This window comes from Hippoglossus hippoglossus, chromosome 20 (assembly GCF_009819705.1).
Source record: "Hippoglossus hippoglossus isolate fHipHip1 chromosome 20, fHipHip1.pri, whole genome shotgun sequence".
NCBI classification, from domain to species: Eukaryota; Metazoa; Chordata; class Actinopteri; order Pleuronectiformes; family Pleuronectidae; genus Hippoglossus; species Hippoglossus hippoglossus.
This window is the reverse complement of record NC_047170.1, coordinates 20532828-20546434: the sequence shown is the minus strand read 5'-3', so window position 1 is coordinate 20546434 and position 13607 is coordinate 20532828. Positions and strand designations below refer to the sequence as shown.

Genomic DNA, 13607 nt, shown 5'->3' with positions numbered 1-13607 from the left:
TCTGTTATTCTGATGATTCAAACGATGAACACACAACTGGTGTGTGTTAATGCAGATTGATTTTCACAGCAGGTCAGATTACACAGAACACAGACACACACTCTCACACACACTCACAGTTTTGTCTTTGGACTGTAGATCAATAAAGTTTCTCGGAATCTCTAAATGTGGATTTATGAGACAGATTCAGTCAAACTGACCAATCAGACGACAGCTGCTCAGACTGCAAGATGACACATTAACTCAAGTGTGTGTTTGTGTGAGTGAATGTGTGTGTGTGCGTGAGTGTGAGTGAGCGTGTGTGTGTGTGAGTGTGTGAGTGTGAGTGAGCGTGTGTGTGTGTGTGTGAGTGAGTGAGAGTGAGCGTGTGCGAGTGTGTGTGTGTGTGTGTGAGTGAGAGTGAGCGTGTGTGTGTGTGCATGTGTGTGTGCATGAGCTGAAGTTGAACCCACATCTCAGAATCATCTGAGATGTGGGTTCAACTTAGAGTCAAACACAATATCAGTGTTTTACATAATGAAGTCAGGAAAATACACACACACACTCACACAGACACACACACACAGATCTCTCCCTCCATTCCCAGTATTGATCGCTCTATTGATTGGCTACAGGCGGCTGATCGTCTCCGTCCAGAGACACACTGCACTTACTGCTGATTACCTCACTCACACACACACACACACAGACACACAGATTCACACAGACACACACACACAGACACACATTCACACACACACAGACACACATTCACACACACAGACACACACACATTCACACACACACACACAGACACACACATTCACATAGTTACACACACACACAGACACACACGCTCACTCACACTCACACTCACACACACACACAGACACACACACACACACAGACACACAGATTCACACAGACACACACACACAGACACACATTCACACACACAGACACACACACACAACCCAAACGTCACCAGAGACAAGCTAACGTTAGTAGCGAGTGAGAGCTGCTCCAGTGAAAACAAACCTGCAGCTTCGCTAACACTCTGAACATAATCACTTTAAAGATTCAGAGGAAAGTTAATGACATCAGAGTCTAAGTGAAATGATCTGCTACTGGAACACACACCAGGTTATAGATCAGACCGTTTTCTTTACCTTCACCATCAGGAGCTGAAACAAAGAAAACTTCAGACGTAAAAGAATCACACATGGAACAAAGATACGAAACAAAATGAAAGAAAAAACCCTAAAAACTAAAATGAAACAATGAGTCAGAGTTATGCTAAATATAAATAATTATTTCGGCCACATGTTCGCATCCACAATGAAATTCATTGTGAGCATATGTTATTTTATTACGTGTACTAGATTATTCCACTAGAGGGCGCATCACAGGACTCAGCTTCTGGTTACCTCTAAAGGTCACGACAGTAACGCACTTAAATCAACCACAACACAGATCAGCACCTGCACTGCCCCTACTGGACATGTGCATATAACATCTTGTGGAGGCGCCACGTTCATTTCTGAGAACGTGCACAGGATAAAGAAACCGACTTGATTCGTACATGTTGTTAAAAGTACGTATATCTGTGGACGTTTCACCACAGACACCTTCAAACATTTACAGTGATTTTTATTTTCTCCAGATGACTTTTATTTAGAAACTGTTTGTTTCAAATGTTTCCTCATTTCCCAAACTGATGAAGTAGAGTTTGAGTCATTGACTTGAGTTTTAGCATCTTTAAAAATTCAGAGAACGAGAGGACACGTCTGAAAGATGTTCAGAAAGAAATGTGACAGGACAACGACTCCCAGTTGGACACTAATGAACAGACGGACGGACACAGACGAGGGTGAAAAGGTCTTTATGGCCAATGAATGTTTCCGTGCTGCGTTCAGGGACAATCCACACGCAGTCGATTCAGACGAGTGAGCGACATTAAACCAGCTCAGGCTTCTATTGATTTCCATTCTGCATGAGAGGAAGAATAAAGTGTCTCTGTCACATCACAGCTCACGTTTCACTCAACACAAAGATTTTCATCATCGGATGTCACACGCTCACCTTTCCTCCACATGAATCTGTGCTTTTATTTTTTCTGTTTTTATGGTTTTGTGAACATTTCTCAAAACGAACTGTCAAAATAAAAGCAGCTGAACTGACTGTGACCAGCTCCTGTTCTTTCAAAATAAAAGCAGCTGAAGTGTCTGTGTTTTCGTCAGTGACGACAAACATTTTCAGTTCCAGTTTTTTATTGTGAACATGAATCAATATAAACATGAAGATGAGAGAAAATTCACACGGATCAAAGACGAGAGTTTCCCATAACTGCAACATTATCACACGAGTGTGTGTGTGTGTGTGTGGGGGGGGGGTAAGTGAATTAAACTGTGTGTGTATGTGTGTGTGGCCCCCCAGGGCTTAATGAAGGAGGAGGTTACATCTGTGGCCCCATGGGGCCGATCGATCCAGAGCAGTGAGGGAGGGGTGAGGAGTGAGGGAGGAGGGAGGAGTGAGGGAGGGTGAGGGTGAGGGAGGAGTGAGGGAGGGGGGAGGGTGAGGGAGGAGTTTGATGTGAGCAGCGTTCACAGACGAAACATTTCCAGCTTCACTTCTTCAGACAAACACGAGCAAAGATGGACACAACAAACCAGGAGCAGGACATTTATTTTGAAATTTTATGAGAGATAAAATCTCCACTGAAACACTTTTATTTATATCATTATTCTCGATGTTATTTCACCCGGTGATGCTGCGGGTCTTCGCGGTTGTCATGGCGATAATGGTCACCTGGGTGGATGGAGCTCGGGTGCTGAGCGGTGAGTTAAGAAAATAAATGTCAAACACTATGTTGTGAGTGTGTGTTAGTTAACAGTTTTTAGAGATTGATCTAGCTCTAGATATATGATTTAGATTTTAAGGTTTGTTTGAGGACAAAAATTTAATAAATAAACTGATTTCGATGAATTCTGAACTTTAATATTTTTCACATTAAATGGGTTTTAAGAGTAAAACATGTTAAACATAAATGAAGATGAACTAATTAAATTAACAACACAAAATTAAACAGATGAAACATTTAAAACATGTCTCATCCGTAATTAAATATTTTAGCTTTTTCTCACATTATTAATTAAGTAGTTAAATTTATTTAAAATTTATTTTCTTTAATTTCTTTAATTTCCTTTTATTCTGTTAAAAAACATCCAATAACAACACATGGACTCATTTAATACGGATCTGAGTGAAACAGCAGAGAAATAGAACTAAAAACTGTAAATTAAGGTGGACAACACAACAGCTTCATCGCCCCCTGGTGTCTGGCCGCAGTACAGGTCATAAACCCTCCTCCTCCATGTTAGCAGATGGGACATGAACCAAACTAACAAATCAAAGTCGACGTTAAATAAATGTTTGTAAAGATGTTTCTGTCATTTCAGCTCGTTCTCATCTCACTGATGTTTGTTCAAGTGTTTCTCATCAGTTTGGTTTGAATCAGTTATTGATGATAAAAAACAGACGTCATGATTGACAGCTGAGACTGACTCAGGATTGGTTGAGAGCATGTATGGGCGGGACCTTGATACCACGATCACTACTGCTCAGACTCTGACTGTAAATGACGTCATCACCACAAGATGTCAGTGTTTGTATCTGAGACATTTTAGCTTCATTTCTGGAGACGTGTCGTCGTCTTCATTTACTTTTGATATTTATTTATAGTCGGTGGTCGTTCGACCTCAGTTCGTCTGTCGGTCTGTCCACCCGTCTCTCCGTCTGTCTGTCCACCTGTCTTTCCGTCTTTCCGTCTGTCCATCTGTCTCTCCATCTGTCCACCCGTCTGTCTGTCCACCGGTCTGTCCGTCCATCTATCCACCCGTCTCTCCGTCTGTCTGTCCACCCGTCTGTCTGTCTGTCCACGCGTCTGTCTTTCCACCCGTCTGTCTGTCTGTCCACCCGTCTGTCTGTCTGTCCACCCATCTGTCTGTCTGTCTGTGTCCACCCGTCTGTCTGTCTGTCTTTCCACCCGTCTGTCTGTCTGTGTCCACCCGTCTGTCCACCCATCTGTCTGTCTGTCTGTGTCCACCCGTCTGTCTGTCTGTCTTTCCACCCGTCTGTCCACCCATCTGTCTGTCTGTCTGTGTCCACCCGTCTGTCCACCCATCTGTCTGTCTGTCTGTGTCCACCCGTCTGTCCACCCATCTGTCTGTCTGTCTGTCCACCCGTCTGTCTGTCTGTCTGTGTCCACCCGTCTGTCTGTCTGTGTCCACCCGTCTGTCTGTCTTTCCACCCGTCTGTCTGTCTGTGTCCACCCGTCTGTCCACCCGTCTGTCTGTCTGTCTGTGTCCACCCGTCTGTCTGTCTGTCTGTGTCCACCCGTCTGTCTGTCTGTGTCCACCCGTCTGTCTGTCTGTCTGTGTCCACCCGTCTGTCTGTCTGTGTCCACCCGTCTGTCTGTCTGTGTCCACCCGTCTGTCTGTCTTTCCACCCGTCTGTCTGTCTGTGTCCACCCGTCTGTCTGTGTCCACCCGTCTGTCTGTCTGTGTCCACCCGTCTGTCTGTGTCCACCCGTCTGTCTGTCTGTGTCCACCCGTCTGTCTGTGTCCACCCGTCTGTCTGTCTGTCCACCCGCAGATCCAGTATTTTTTCTCTTTTTTGTGAGATTAAACATTTGTAAATGTTTTTTCTGATTTCTCAGATAATGATTCATGATGTTAACAATCCGACTGATGAGTGTGATCTGGTGCAGATTGTTGGTGGAGGTGTGAACGGACTGATGCTCTGGTTTCAATGGGTTTCACTGAGTTGGGGTGGGGTGGGGGGGTAGGAGATCTATATAAGGAGCTTCTTCTTTAGTGGCTTTAACAGTAAAGTGATGATGGTGCAGAAGAGAATCCAGCTAATCACTTAAAGTAGCTCTTAGTGTGTGTGACGCTAACCAGACTGTGTATTAATCACTGCAGCTCCACACGCACGCACGCGCACGCGCGCGCACACACACACACACACACACACACACACACACACACACACACACACACACACACACACACACACACACACACACACACACACACAATACTGTGCAGATTTTGTGAAAGTTGTGAAAATGCCTCCTCCTCCTTTTCCTTGTCTCAGCTTGTTTATTCGTCGTCTGTAGTTAGATCCAGAGGAATCAAAAATATCAAAAGTAAATGAAGACGATGACAAGTCTCCAGAAATGAAGCTAAAATATCTCAGGTACAAACGCTGCCATCTTGTGGTGATGTCAATCATGACGTCTCAGTCTGTTTCTATATCATCAATAACTGATTCAAACCAAACTGATGAGAAACACTTGAACAAACATCAGAGAGATGAGAACGACCTGAAACGACAGAAACATCTTTACAAACATTTATTTAACGTCTTCTTCGATTTATTAGTTTGGTTTATGTCCCATCTGCTAACATGGAGGAGGGTTTATGACCTGTACTGTATCCATCTATCTTTATTTACAGTCTGTCGTTGGCTCTGACCTGGTTGTGGACGTATCTTAGCTGCAGGTCAATTCCAGGTGATGCCTTCACACACGTGTTGGATGTTTGATGTCGAACCCGTGTGTAGCACCGGGGCCACAGTATCAGTCATGTTCACGTCAACAGTAACGTTGATGTTAACAGTAATAGTAACATAAACAGTAACTTTAAAAGTAACAGTAAGGTTAACAGTAATGTCAACGCGAGCCTGTAGGTGGGAGTCAAAGTTTCTTAGGTTCAATTGAAACAATATTCTTTGTTCGGGGTCGAGTGAGAAACATCGTACTCACGGACCAATGGGAAGAAGAAGCAGCTTCCTGGTTTGGATCAGGTTTAAACATCCCGTGTCTCTCAGGTCAGACGGTGTGTTCAGGTGCTCCTGACCGTCCCTGCTATAAGATCGCATATTTCCACGACGTGTCGAGTCGTGTTGCGTTCAGGGAGGCGTGTCGCGCCTGTGAGATGGACGGAGGGTCGCTGCTCAGCATCGAGAGTCCGGCCGAGCAGACGGACATCGAAAACCTGCTGCAGGTGAGACACACACACACCTGGTCATCTCCTCCTGCGTCTCCTCCTGCGTCACCTCCGTCTTCTCCTACATCCCCTCCTCTCATTCCCTCCTTCCATCTTCTCCATCTCCTCCTCTCATTCCCTCCTTCCATCTTCTCCATCTCCTCTCATTCCATCTTCTCCATCTCCTCCTCTCATTCCCTCCTTCCATCTTCTCCATCTCCTCCTCTCATTCCCTCCTTCCATCTTCTCCATCCCTTCTCTCATCTCCCGCCTCTTCGTCTCCAGGAGCTTCGTTCAGGAGCAGGAGGAGGTGCAGGGGGAGGAGGTATAGCTGACGGTGATTTCTGGATCGGTCTCACTCGTGTGGACGGAGTCGATCAGGCTCATCCTGAACTCGGCACCTTTACTTCCTGTCCGCAGCTCTACCTGTGGACCGACGGTAGCTCCGCCTCTTTCAGGTGATTGACATCAGACCCACAAACATTTAGAGAAATGAGTGTTTAAAACCCAGCGTCCAATCACATTGAGCTCAGCAGGAAGTAGTGACGTGTTCCACACCATGAAACTGTCGTCAGACCGTAAACGTGTCAGAACACGACAGAGCGACAAGAAAACTCTCAACAAAACGAAAAACTGATGACGTAATAACACTGATGATGATGTCATAGGAACTGGTATTTTGACGAGCCGTCCTGTGGAGGAGAGGCCTGCGTCGTCATGTACCATCAGCCAACTGCATTTCCTGGTCTGGGTGGGGCTTATCTCTACCAATGGAACGACGACCGCTGCAACATGAAACACAACTTCATCTGCAAATACAAACCAGGTACCATCAGCCAATCAGCTTCAGTCTCTGATAAATTAAAGTTTGTTGGATTTGTTCTTTTTCCTTTTCGTTCGTTCTCTTTCTTTCAGAACGTGATGATGTGACCGGTCACACACCTGGAGGACGGAACACAGGTGAGCAGGAAAACCTAGGTCTTAACACAGGACTCTGTGACGCCACCTTCAGGTCAAAGTGTATAACAACAGTGTGTTGTGTCCTCAGAGTCGACAGCAGGTGGAGGTGTGGTTAAACAGCCTGCGGGCAGCGAGGAGGTTCGGCCTCAGGTGACCACGGCTGCAGCTTCAGGTATGAACATCTAAACCTGAAGTTATCCTGATGACCTCAAACCCTGCTTTGTGGTTCAGTGACTGTGATGTCATCGTTAACGATCAGTGATGTCACGTGGCTTGTTTATAAACAGGAAACAGTCATATGTTCTCTCTCCTTCTCTTCAGGAATGTTACTGGTCTACGTAATCATTCCCACAATCCCCCTGCTGCTGCTCATCCTGGTGGCTTCTGGGACATGTTGTTTTCAGATGTTGAGCAGAAGGTAAAATTTCCCAGCAGCCTCTTTTGCTCCTGCTGAGGAAGCAGTGTGTGTGTGTGTGTGTGTGTGTGTAGCTTTGTCAGTGATAATAGTTTAAAGTCTCTAACGAGCCGTCTCGTTAAAGATGATTTACAGTTGGCTCAGTGTGAGTGTGTTGATACCTGGCATCAGTTCAGCTGATTCCAGACGTTCTCCTGAATCAGCTGTTCTGTTCTCCAGGTTCTGAATCAGGTCACTTCCTTTTTCACTGTTAAGAACCAGGATGTTTCCAGGAGAGAACGACATGAAACCGACGTGTTTCACATCATCTCATTCTTTTATCCTGGAACTCACGTGACGAGCAGATTCCTCAGAACAGCAGAGAACGGTTTCCAGGAAGTGACATCTGAAAATCAGCTGTGTTGATCATGTTCTCCGGGATCAAACTGCTTGACTTGTTAAAATTGAAAAAAAGTTCTATTGAAAATAATATGGGCTGGATGATGATGATGTCATCTGTCTCCCCGCAGTGAACCCCGCACAAAGACCGCCACCGACCAATCACATCTGTGGATCTCCAGAGCGCCCAAGGCCGACAGCATGGTGGTCTGAAAGCTCCGCCCCCTGACATCACAGCATGCTGCTGGCAGAGGGATGACATCACCTGACAGCTTAGCCAATAATCGTGCTCGTTTCCAGTGGTTGTATCATGTTACGCCCGCCCACTCATGCTTAATTAAACATGTTAATGAGCATTTGATCTAAAGCGTGGGGGGGGGGGGGGTTATCCGTTAATTTAAACAATCAGAGATAAAACAAACTTGTTCAGAAAGTTTTACTGAGGCTACGTAGCATTAGCAGGTATCATATTTGACATGTTCTCCATCTGTTACCAGGCTAAATGCTAACATGCTAATTAACAGTAAATACAGTGACCTGAAGGTGGCGCCAGAGGAGCACCCGCGTCTGAAAATCACGTCGAACTATACAATCAACTGCACAGACATCTACAGGATGTCAGGGTGCCCCCTACTGGACACACTCCAATGAAATGACGTGTTTGGTGATCAGGGATAAGATGTTCAGGAGGAAGTGTTCAGAAAATGTAGTTTAATGTAGCATAGCATAAAGACTGGAACAAGCTAGCTTAATCTCATGCTGATTTTTTAAATCTGAATTAATTTAATGATAACCCTATGGACATGTTTGTTTTCTGTAATGTAACTAAACTGATGTAATGCAGCTGTTGATTCATTTTTATAAACCAGTTATTACACGTCTGACCTGTGATGACATCATCCTGTCGTCGTCTGCCCTGAAGAGAACCGTCTGTTCCCACGTGACCTGAACGCACCGTGAACATCTCCTGACGTCGCTCTGACGAACAGAAACAAATCTATTCAGGCTTTGATTTGATTCTGTGGTTTTACACTTTCCCCTCAGTCTGGTTTAGCGGTTAGCTTTAGCTCTCTTGTTAACGTAGAGCTCGTAATCACGAAGTGCTCAACGACCTCACGACTGACTCAGTGCAAAGAGAAACTTGTTACACTATAAACGTTTTCATTTCAAATCTGTTGAATTAAACCAGAAACTAAATCAATTAATTCTAATGAGAAAATTAACAAGATTTTCAATCAATCAAATTCAGTCACACTATATTTGTATCGCCCATATTCACCAATCACAATTTGTCTCATAGGGCTGTTTATTTTTCCTGTTGCCATGGAAACGCCTCAGCTCAGCGTGACTCCCCAACCCCCACTCTGTACGTAGGTGTGTGTGTGTTGTGAGTCTTCAGCTCGTCGGTTTGTGACATCAATAAAAACGTTTCTGTGACTCAGTTTGTTATTATGTTATTTAAAATTCAACAAATCAGACGCCTCGATGAGTCATGTGGCTAAAAGCTGCGAAACCTTTGATCTAACAAAGATGAACTGAAGGAAGAAAAGTTTTCTGAATGACGTTTAATTCTGAATCAATCCATAACTGATCGATCACTGATCATCAGATCATTCTCAGGATCATCCAAGAGTCACGACAGAATTTATTATCAAGACAAAGTCACTTCCTCTAAACGTGCGTCGGCTCGCACGTTTTCAGTTCGAGGTTAGAAGTACAGACGTCAGGAAGCAACGAGCTCCTGAACGACCTCCGTCTCCATCTCGTCAATCATTGCCACCTCAAACCGCTCAGCCGGAGCGTCGACGGCCACCACCGTCTCTTCCTGTTTGCACGTCATGTCATCATCAAACAGGATGGGCGGGGCTTCCTCAGAAGGCGGTGGCTTCCCAACACCGTGCATGCGCTTCCTGTGCTGCAGCAGGTTCCCGCTGCGGTTAAAGTGAGCGGTGCAGAGGTTGCAGGCAAACGGCCGCTCCCCGGTGTGGATGATGACGTGTCTGTCAAGCTGCGAGCGACATTTCTTGTCTTTGCCGCAGATGTGGCAGATGAAGCTCTGTGGCGGGCGCGCTCCGTTGGCGTGGACGACCTCACGGTGTCTCTTCAGGTGGCTGAGGCGTCTGAAGCTGCGGCTGCAGAAGTCACAGGCGTAAGGCCGGATCTCGCTGTGGATCAACGAGTGACTCGCCAGCAGAGACTTAAATTTGAACATTTTGCTGCAGATGGGACACGGGAACATCTTCGCCTGTGCTGTGCACTTCCTGTACCTGGCAGCATGCGGCGCATTGTTCACTCTGACCTTCAGGTGGACGCGCAGATGATGCTGTTTCAGGCAGGTGGCGCGTTGGAAGCTGCGCAGACAGACGCCGCAGCGGTGTGACTTCTCGCTGGTGTGGATGTGGGTGTGAGCAGCGAGAAGTGCTTTAGACTTTAACCGCTTCCCGCAGACGCTGCAGGCGAACGGCAGGTCGTACGGCGGGTTCTCCTGTCCTTTCAGCTGTTTGGCGTGGATCAGGATCTTGTGACGTTTGAGCTGATGCTGTCTGGCAAACTTGCGTCCGCAGATGTCGCAGAGATGCGGCCGCTCGCCGGTGTGTGTCTGAAAGTGGATGACGAGCTGCGACCTGCATTTGAACTCTTTACCGCACAAGTCACAGAGCAGCGAGCTCGGCCGCTGAGGCTCAAAGGAGCCCTGCACGTGGACGCTCTTCTTGTGGTGCTCGAGGTCGTTTGTCCTCATGTAGGCTTTGGGGCAGAGGTCGCAGTGGTGAGGTTTGACCCCTGAGTGGACGACCTCATGTGCCTTCAGCCTGGACCTGCAGTTGAAGGTTTTCCCGCAGACAGCGCACAGCCACGCCTGCACCTCGCGCTGCTTCTCCAGCTTGGTGATGCCGTTGGGGTGCAGCCGGGTCAGGTGGTGCTGCAGATTGTCGCGGCGGTTGAAGCGAAGGTCGCAGAGGTGGCAGGCGAACGGCTTCTTCCCCGTGTGGATGAAGGAATGACGTGCCAGACTCGACTTGTTCTTCATCACTTTGCCACACACGTCACACATGATGCTGTCCACCTCCAGCTTCACGAAAGGGCCATGCCGGGACTCCGAGTCCAGCCCCACGTCCCCGGGGGCCGACGGAGAAGGAGCATCGCCATCTGGGGAACACAGAGGGGGGGGGGGAGACAGAGGGGGAGGTGAAAAACTCAAAATGATTCAAATAGATAAATCAATTATCAACATATTAAAACAATTTGTGGGAAATTAAATCACAAATACTGAATTTTACAGGATAAAGTACAAAATAAAAACTTATCAACATGTAAAAAAACATGAAAAAAAGAATGTTATGAAATAAATAAATTATTAAATATCATAAAAATGTAACAACAAATTAAATTCATGTGATTTACTGCGGATTAAAACATTTTATCATAAATTAATAAAATGTGATATGATTCTCTCACCTGCAGGTGGAGTCCAGTTAGGATCACCTGTGTCCTCCACCTCGTCCTCCGGGTCGGTATCAGGTGACTCACGGCGGTGGCGGCGGTGGCGGCGGCGGCGGCGGCGTAGAGGCGGGTTTGGTTTGGCAGTGTCGGAGCTCGGAGGTCTCCTCTGGGTCCTGGACTCTGTGAGTTTCGGGGAAAGCCTGATGGCCGGTTTGATGGTTCTGGTGCGCGTTGTGGTGCAGTGCTGCAGCAGAGCGCCCCCGTCTGGTCCGTCAGATCTGACTGAGAAACACTGCAGCAGCATCGCAGGTGACGCTGCAGGCGAGGCTGTAGACGAATAAACACAAAACTCATCTTCTGCTGACACCTTGTGTCTCAAACACATTACCGCACGTCTCACAGGAGCCGGGGCCAAACATGAGCTCGGCCCCGGGCCCCTGATCCACCGTCAGTCTTCACTACATCCAGACAACTGTCATGGTTACCATAGAAACAGGAACAGGCGACTGAACTGACCCTTCTTTTCAACAATGTCTTCATCTTTTAAGCCTGTTTCCGTTCTTAAACACTGTCGCTCGTATATTCATTACATTTTCTGTCTCGTTTTCTCTTTTATCTCCAACTTCTGACGTGTGTGTGTGTGTGTGTGTGTGTGTGTATATCTATATATATATATATATCTATATATATATATATATATATAGAGCATTTGGTGTTTTGGTGACCGGATGTGTCGGAGCATCTGGAAACAGAGAGATTGAGATGTTCTGGGTGAGTTAGAGATCAACTTCACCAACCAGTCATTGAGTTAAACTTCCGTTATCCTTCCCTTTAAGGAGAGTGTGCACCACACAACAGTGTAGAGTCACTTTGGTGCGTGTTCGAGTCCCAGAGGGGGGGGGGGCTGTGACCAGGTAAATCTGGAAACTATCTCCTGAATAATTTCATAGGATAAGGCTACTTCAAGGATAAAAGTAATAAAACTATGTGTGGTTATCCTCCCCTAACTCCCCCAGTACATCTCTCCCTGTTTTCATATGAGCCTGCATCCTGTCACCAAGATGCGCCCGGCGGCACTGGATTCTCTTCGTTTGTCGTTTACATTTTAGAGAACGTGATTAATATTTTACACATTAATGATGTATGAGGCTTATTTCACTCACCTGAACACATCCGCTATTAATCAGAAATGTTCATTTTTAAGACCCTACACACCCGACCTGCGGTTATAAATCCATATATATATATATATATATATATATATATATATATATATATATATATATATATAAATAAATAGCGCTGGATGAAGTCAGACAAAAATTCTAACCAGCATGCATTGTGTTAAGTCAGCACCGCATCAACTTGAACGCACCTAAACACTGAGGGGCTCGGGTCCGCCCCCTCCTCATCACTTCCTCCTGACTTTTCACAATAAAACACAGGTGACATGAAACAGAACGTGAAGATGTAGTTACACTCGTCTACCTGCAGGGGGCAGGACACCTCACCTAAATGTCTCATCAGGTCCACCTGGACGCCAGCGTCTCTCCTTGGAGCTGAGTCGCTCTGACATCCCACCTCCCTCGTCTCCTGCTGTGGACTCTCCCACTGACAGCCCACCTCCCTCCTCCTCACGCCATTCTCCCCCTCCACTCGCAGCAGGAACTCGCAGATCTCTTCTCCTCCTCCAGGGGGCGCCACAAGTCCAGACGACATCTTAACAAGCACCGTAACACAATCAGAGGACAGGTCACCATCATAGAATCACCATCGTCATGGCAACAGTCAGATGCTCAGTTCATCGCCAGCTGGAAAGTCCGCCTCCAAAATGGCAGCGGCTCAGGTGTTGGTCAGGTGACCTGGTCACTGCGGTGTTCTATGAAACCCTGAGGACTCAGTATCCCATCATGCACTGGGAACAGAGGTAATGTCACCAATAACCCAACATTCGGCTACAAGTTCAAATCTACACAAACAGATCAATAATCAGATGATCGATAACCAATCACAGGAGGTTATTTACTGTGGTATTGATGACGTCATTCAGTGATTAGCCTGAACAGACAATATCCCGCTATAATGAACTTTGATGACGTCAAGGAGATGTGAGGTGATCGATGACTTGATTATTCATTGATCAGCTGTTTCCTGGAACTCACTAAGGATGCTACACATGCTATCATTAGCATGATGCTAACGCGTTACCGAGGCGGGAAGGATAAGGTGGATGTTTCCGGTTTACCTGAGAGCGGAGCAGCTCGTGCGCACACCGTGACGCCGACTTAACGTCTGAACCAAATAAGACTTAAAAATAAAAACTCCGGTTTCACTTCGGACACCCCCGGAACCACGGGCCACACCGGAAACACTGCTTCTTCTTC

The 13607-nt window shown here is 46.4% G+C and overlaps 2 protein-coding genes across 4 annotated transcripts in view; one reads left to right on the top strand and one right to left on the bottom strand.

The window, feature by feature from the left end:
- The first annotated feature begins 2255 nt into the window (after positions 1–2255).
- Positions 2256–8161, top strand: chodl (chondrolectin). 2 transcript variants are annotated; one of them, XM_034572430.1, is made up of 8 exons: positions 2256–2816; positions 5872–6047; positions 6318–6487; positions 6698–6855; positions 6945–6989; positions 7078–7161; positions 7311–7407; positions 7914–8161. In XM_034572430.1, exons 1-8 carry the CDS (start codon positions 2678–2680, stop codon positions 7993–7995), a joined length of 951 nt encoding a protein of 316 aa, XP_034428321.1. In that variant the 5' UTR covers positions 2256–2677; the 3' UTR covers positions 7996–8161. The 2 variants fall into 2 exon arrangements, with proteins under 2 accessions (XP_034428321.1, XP_034428320.1); XM_034572429.1 differs by having other exon boundaries at positions 2258–2816; positions 6315–6487.
- Positions 8162–9281: 1120 nt separating this feature from the next.
- LOC117753903 (zinc finger protein 70-like) overlaps positions 9282–13607 on the bottom strand; it is a 4344-nt gene continuing 18 nt past the window's right edge. The window contains exons 1-5 of one of the 2 annotated variants that reach the window (XM_034572421.1): positions 13469–13607; positions 12891–12942; positions 12735–12857; positions 11239–11550; positions 9282–10929 (exon numbers count right to left, since the gene is read on the bottom strand). The exon at positions 13469–13607 is cut by the window's right edge and continues 18 nt beyond it. In XM_034572421.1, the coding sequence (XP_034428312.1) occupies positions 9506–10929; positions 11239–11550; positions 12735–12857; positions 12891–12942 (1911 nt within the window). In that variant the 5' untranslated portion in view covers positions 13469–13607 and the 3' untranslated portion in view covers positions 9282–9505. Of the gene's footprint in view, positions 10930–11238; positions 11551–12734; positions 12858–12890; positions 12952–13465 lie in introns of both variants that reach the window. The other variant, XM_034572420.1, reaches the window with a different exon arrangement.